Genomic DNA, 7,384 nt, shown 5'->3' on the forward strand with positions numbered 1-7,384 from the left:
CAAATTTGCAGCTTTTATCTGTCTCCAGCTCCCGATAACTCCCCATTGGATTAGTAGTAGTACACTACAAATAACTAAAAATAAAAAACCAATCTTTCATTCATTTTCTCTTCTACCGTCTCTTTAAAGCTGTGTCTTTTTTTTGAAAAAAAAATACTTTTTTCTATGTAAAAGTATCAGTCCTCTTTGCTTACACAAAACAGGCAAAAAAAAAAAATATATATATATATGGCAAAGCTGTAATAAATATTTGATAATATAGTTATATATATACGAATACTGGTGGCTGCTGTAACAGGGAGTGAAAAAAAAAGGAGAGACAAAGATTATGGAACATGATGATATGTTCATGGGGAACCGAAGCCAAACTGGTAATAAGTATAACCCCAACAATGCAACCACCAACAGTTTCAACTTCGAGACCACGCTCACTGAGTCTCACGCGCTGAACCACCCGCACCAACAACAACAACGATACTCTCTTTACGCCGGCGATGGGTCGAGTCGTATTCACCAATCGGCAGATCCTCATCTTGTTTGTTTGAAGCTTGGGAAGAGACATTACTTTGAGGGTTCAACAGATCTGAACAACAATCGTCACTCCGCCGGTGGGTTCTCTATTGGAAAGAAAGGTAAACCCTATTATGATAATCTTAGCGGCGAAGGAGGTGGACCTTCTTCGTCGACGGGACCGAGGTGTCAAGTTGAAGGGTGTAATGTTACACTAGTCAACGCTAAAGACTATCACCGGAGACATAAAGTTTGTGAAACACACTCTAAAGCACCCAAGGTGGTGGTGTTAGGGTTAGAGCAACGCTTTTGTCAACAGTGTAGCAGGTATGGTCACTTTTTAATTAATCTCCACTCCTTTTTTTAGTTTGCATTTTCATCCCTCAGTTAAAAATTTCAAGTATTTCTAACTGTTCATCGTGCATCGTCAGGTTGGGTTATGCTAAGAAAGCAAAATATAACGTGTAACATTTAATTTGTTCATTTTTATTGAGGTGTATGTGACATATAATGTGATATTTCTGTAATTACATTACTATTTAACAATAAAAATAAATAAAATTTTTAACAGTAATTTACTATTTGGTCTAATCAATTAAGGCCTGTTATCTATAATTTAATAATTATATATATTTTTTGGTGAAATATTTTATTTTTCTTTGTAGTCTCCATCTGCTTTATTGCATATGCTTATATACATCTCCATCTTTCTTACTGCATGCTTATATGCATTGCTCAAATTTTGGGGGCATAGGTTTCATTTAGTGTCAGAATTTGACGACTCTAAGAGGAGTTGCAGAAGGAGATTAGCAGGTCATAATGAGCGTAGAAGAAAAACCTCTCAAGATTCTGCTACCAGGAACTTTGCTCATGGTATACTTTTTCTATTCCTTTGTACTAATGGTATTTTTTTATTCAATTGTTAATTTTAAAAGGGTTTTTTTATTAGCTAAACCCCATTTTAATAAAGGAATTATATATTAATGTTACTTTTGGCTGCATGTTTTACATGTCACCTTCTTGTTGTGTATTTTTTTAATACAAGTCCTTTAGACAGCGTTACCGGATATTAATCTTTCATTTCCAAGATGCAATTTGTTTTATGTCTCGTGAAAAGTATGTATGATTTTTATTTATTTATTATTTAACTGTGAAAAAATTATAAAATAGTGACTTATAAAATTTTATCTTTTTTATAGTTATTTAATTATTTTAAAAATTTTTGAGTGTTTTCATGTTAGTCAATTAGTTATTAAAAAGATAAAATTGAATAGTTAGATAATTATTATGTAATTTTTTTATAATTAGGTGATAAAAAAAGAAATTTATTATTAATTGAGTAATTATTTTATAATTTTTCATACTTGAGTGACTAAAAAAAATGTAATTTACCTTTTCAAAAAATGTAGATTTAAACTTTATAAATGTAATATGTACGGGAATAATTTTTTTTGCAATTGAGACAAAAAGGGTATGCTTGTTTTTATGTTTTTGTCGATACTTTGTGATCCATCTTTGCCATTTGATTTGGATGAGGTTTCACTTTATTCAGCTGGTCACAGTTGAATCCCTTGTAGTTTGAAATTTGAATAGGCCATGGTCTATAATGCATATATATATATATAGCATGTATAGCATCATAGGAGTGGCACAACATGTTATGTATGCGTACACCAGTGTATTCCCTAGGGCAGTTCAAGCGTATGATAATCTTATGTATTTAGTATGTTGTCAAACAGATAATAAACCGATGACTGGGAGTTTTCCGTATGTATCGTCGCCAACAGGACGTGCTCTCTCTCTTCTGTCATCCAAGGTTGATTCTTGGATCTCCCCGTCTAATCTCTCCACAAGATCTAGTGCCGCCTTGCGTGAGCTGATTGTGGAAAACCGTGCTGCTGTCCTCGCACGGCAGCTCGTACTCGAGCGTGACTGGCACTATATAGGTGAGCCCCAGCCTGCAGGGTCCAATCCTATATTAGTTCAGCATCACTCAATGCTTGACCCTCATCGTTGGGACTTTCCGTTCCCGGAAATCGGTGGTCAAGTCACATTAGATCTCATGCAAGCATCGAACACGGCGTTTGGAATGTTGTCGGTGAGGGGAAAAACTAAGGAAGAGGAAGAAGAGTGTTCGGAGTTGTGGCATTCCCTGCAAGGAACACATGGATAGTTCCAACTATTATTCTCATTTCATTATTGATTGTTGGCACTGTATAATTATCCATTCATAGTTTGATTGAAGAACAATTTGTCACCACTTTGTTCTTTGTAACATAAAGTTCTCAAATGTTGTCACTGAACCATAAATGCCAAGTGATTGTTTGTTAATTGTTGACCTTTCTTTTAGGCCATATTTTATATAGGTAAGCCACATTAGTTTGCTTGGACCACAAATGCAAGTGATTGAGCCCTTATCAATGAGCCAAATCAACCGCACCCACCAATACATGTCAGGTGTATGTACTTGTTATACCTTCGTCTTAAACCCCCTTGTAGAGTATTTAATTACTGTAGGAACTTGTCAACACATAGCTTCAAGCTTGACCCCACGGTCTTGCCTAAGCATCTTGTGATACTTAGCAAACCCATATAATCTGCAGAAGATATATTGAGAAGGGACTTACAGAACATCTATCAGTCCATCGCATTGAGTAGGCATCCATAGATTATGCAATTTAATGAACGAGACTCTTTCCTTTATAAATACTCCCTCAAGTACGGGTAAAGGAGAACCTAAGAGCAGGGACAAATTCAAAATATTGCTTTTTAATAGAGCTAAAAATGTAATTCTGTCAGTGTATTAATGTAAAATTTTGTAATTTTCAAGGGATTAAACTATCAACTTTTTTATTTTTGAAAAATGTATAATTGTATTTTAAATTTCAGGAGGGAGCTGAAATATAATTTTACTATTAAATTAACTTGTTTGGAGGGCCGGGTCTAGCTTGACCCCTGCCTAAGAGATCTAGAGAGCCCTACACTTCCCAAGAGCTCTACAGGAATACAACTATAATAAAGTGAAGGTGGAAGATGATGTGGGCATTATCAATTTACAGCTCTGTCTATGATGGATTCAAGTGAGGGGTTATTTTCATGTGAGGAAGTTCCTTGGAGCCCAAGCCATAATTTTAGAAATATGTGTGTTTCCATTGCGTGTAAAGTGAAAATCCACACACCAACAGGCGTACAATTAATTTTCCTTCTCTCTCTTTCATTCTTGTGTGACCACTCTTTCCTCTTCTATATCGCTTTCAAAACTTTCAATTTTAATTTCACTAGTTATAATTCCAAATTTAATAAATATATAGTTAGGATTTGATATTTGTCAAATAAAATTAAATCTGTTTATAGGTCGGATTGTCCGTTCAAGCTCGAAGGTGCGCTCGAAAAGTGGAGGGGTTTGAACAAAATACGAGGCTTGAAAAATAGGCTTGGGTAAAATTTAAGGTTCATTTTTTATATAGGCTGGACATTGAGCAAGATTTTTTGGCCTGAGCTCAGCCCAAATATTATGTTATAAAAATATTATATTAATTATATATGTTAAATAATAATTATATATTTATATTTATATTAAATCACTAATCCAATAACAATTAAACTCATTGTTCAATACCTAAAAATAACTTACCCAACTAAAAAGCCCAACCCAAAATATAAAATTTCAAAATTTATATTTAATACAATAAAATATTTACTATATTTATTTGTGTTTTTTAATATAATAAAATATTTATTATATTTATGGTAGTATTTTTTAATATAAATATTTTTAACGTGTTAGAAAACTTTTATTTTAGCATTTTTAGTGCATTTAGTGTATTATATTATTAAAAAATTAATTTTAAATAAAAAATTAATCTTAAAAAAATCAAATATGAGTGAACCGGGTTGGACCCAAGTTCACTTTTCTTAAATCGGGCCTACTTGGGACAAAAAAGTGAACTCATTTTTTGGGCTAGGCCGAGCCTGGGCTTGGAAAAGTGGTCTAAATACTTTGCATAGGCTCGACCCATGAGCAAATCTAGTTCAAGTGCTGTCACATATTTTGATTCCGCAAGTATGGTTTAAGCTTTTATTTCGATTTTTCTTTACATGATGTCAAATTTAGCCCACGTTTATATATTTTGTCAATTTGGTTCTTATTCATTTTTTTGAGATAAAGTTGGCCATCAACCTTTTAAAAAGGGTCGAATTGTTTTTTTAATAGAAATATGGATTAAAACGTTAAATTTTATACATGACAATCCACATGTACTTTATACTAATTCTTTTTTGATCTTTTATGAACTTTTTATAATTGTTTTTGAATTTTGAATTTTTTTAGGTTTTGAATACTTGTATAAATTTTAAATTATTTGTTGATATGACATATGAGACAAATAGTGCTATGTAAGCATGGAGTATAAGTGGACTTCCACACCAACATTGATAAAAAAATCAGTGTTTTAGTTGGTATTTTTGTTAAAAATAACAATTTGACTCTTTTTAGGAGGTTAACAGTCAAATTTAGCTTAGAAAAATAATAAGAATCAAATTCACAAAAGATACAAATGTTGAGGATTAAATTTAACATTATGCCTTTTTTTATTATAAAACATTTTGTTGACTTTGAATTAGATAATTTAACAAAAAAAAATTCTAATTAATCTAATAATCTAACGTTGACTTAAGATTGGACTATTCGGTCAAACCTTAAGGTTCCACTTGAAATTTGAAAGGATTTTGGAATATGAATCATGATTGCTATAATTGGAGAGACTTCTTTTAAAGCTTGGTGGTAATTAAAGTGTAAAATAGTTAAAAAAAATATTAGGCTCAAAAAATAAGTTTAGGTAAAAACTTAAACCCTTTAAAATATGGGTCATGATTGAGCTTCGATATTTAGAACCCGAGTTAAGCTCAACTTGACCTAATTTCATATTATAATGTGTTAAATTTTCATTTATTTAATGTGATATAAAAATTTATATACTCATTATATTATATAGTAAATATATATATATATTAAGCTATTTGCATTTGGAAATTTAATAAAAGAAAATTCATATGATAGTAATAAAAGATATATATATAATTACTAAATGTTAAATGAAAATAGTAATATTTTTAAAACTAATAAAAATAATATAAATGAGTCTAAACAAGTATGGATTAATCATTTATAAACATGGATAGATTAGGGTAAAATTTAAGGCTGAGTTAAATTTAAACAACTAAGTATGACATTGATACCAAAAATAAACTCAACCATTTTGATTTATGAACACCTCTACTTATGAATAATGACATCCTATCATATGTGCATATTTATATTTCTTTTGAAAACATTTGATATATGCAATTATTTAAAACGATAATAAAAATAATATCAAATTGGTAAGCAATGGCCTCTCCCTATAAAAAAACCTTCTCAGTGGTAAATTCTCCATATAGTTCTTTTTAAATTTTAAAAAAATTATAGATTAATATAATGATAAAATTACACTTTGATCTCTTATTCTTAATCTCTTAGCCAAGCGTCTAGACAAAGGGTACGCAGTAGCCTTGCCTCCCCCAATGGTCCATATAGTCCCTTCAGAATTTAAGAAATTATAAACTATTATAATGATAAAATTATATTTTAACCCCAAAAATTTATTATTCATTTTAACATCTTTAAAGCAAATATCCTTGCTTTTAATTTCTATCTTTAAATCACATTTATACTGACTTAAGCATCAAAGAGCGTTTTATAACATAAACCATGACATCTCTTAACATGGTTTGCAAAAACTTGACTTAGCTCGGCTCAACTCGATGTCTCATTTTTGAAGAGCGTCGTCCACAAGCTCAGCCCATCACCTCATAAGTGCATCAGCCAGTGTAATATATATCATAAAAATGAAAGACAAATGAGAGTGTTGTCTCTTTCCTAACATATTTCCTAGAAATGGTATCATAAACTTTTTGTCTGCTTATATTAAATTAGATGAACATATATACTCGATTTCGGACGGACAGATTTCAAAGGGATTGATGACTTATATCTCAACCATTAATAATACCCTGCCCTTCTTTAGCAAAGAAATGTATGGTTAAGACTGAATTTTATTTGGATTGATATTATTTTTATTATTTGGTATCGGTATTATTGTTAATATAAAAGAAGATAAATATACTTAAATGCATTAATATTTCTATTTAAAGATTAAAGAGGACTATAAATAATTATATACATTTTATATTCCGTTCCTTGAAAATAGAAAGTAACCCTCCAACTAACAATATATGTATGTATATATGTGCATATGTATAATCAGCTTTGTGACCTGATTGGGACTGACATGGTGAAGGTAGCCAAGCAACTAAATCCCAATGGCTCCTAATACAGAGATATACTGCTGGTAAAGTCCCCACAAAGGACGATCGCTTCAGCAACCAAGTACCAATCATCACGTGCACTGCACGTGAAACTCTGGAAATCCATATCACGCCAAATCAGTTGAGCCCTCCCCCACCCACCCACCTCTTGCCTTTTCACATGAACTGCAATGCAATGTATGCATTTATATACCCATATATATCAAATATTTTTATTTACTTAATCCAACAAAACAATTATTTAATTCCAATTTTGAAATTTAATCAAATTTCTTTAATTTTCCGCAGGAATTGAAATGCATTGATGGGAGGTGGATTTTTTTTGGAAAAGTATATGAAGTGTTGTTTGTTGAAATTGATAGATTCCTTAATAAGTTGGTATTGTCTTTGACTCAAGTCAATATTTTACCTCCGGTCTTTATTTAGAGCACAAGTCGAAAGCAAGATTCACAGAGCGAAAACGCCCTATCAGACTAGGCTGTGCATGATGTACAATCACCTACTAAGG

At 31.5% G+C, this 7,384-nt stretch overlaps 1 protein-coding gene across 1 annotated transcript; it reads left to right on the plus strand.

The window, feature by feature from the left end:
• Positions 1-310: 310 nt before the first annotated feature.
• Positions 311-2,711, plus strand: LOC107924004 (squamosa promoter-binding-like protein 7). Its single transcript, NM_001327231.1, has 3 exons — positions 311-837; positions 1,265-1,383; positions 2,250-2,711. Exons 1-3 carry the CDS (start codon positions 329-331, stop codon positions 2,681-2,683), a joined length of 1,062 nt encoding a protein of 353 aa, NP_001314160.1. The 5' UTR covers positions 311-328; the 3' UTR covers positions 2,684-2,711.
• Positions 2,712-7,384: the final 4,673 nt, after the last annotated feature.

The sequence above is a fragment of the Gossypium hirsutum genome, chromosome A12 (genome assembly GCF_007990345.1).
Source record: "Gossypium hirsutum isolate 1008001.06 chromosome A12, Gossypium_hirsutum_v2.1, whole genome shotgun sequence".
Lineage (NCBI taxonomy): Eukaryota > Viridiplantae > Streptophyta > Magnoliopsida > Malvales > Malvaceae > Gossypium > Gossypium hirsutum.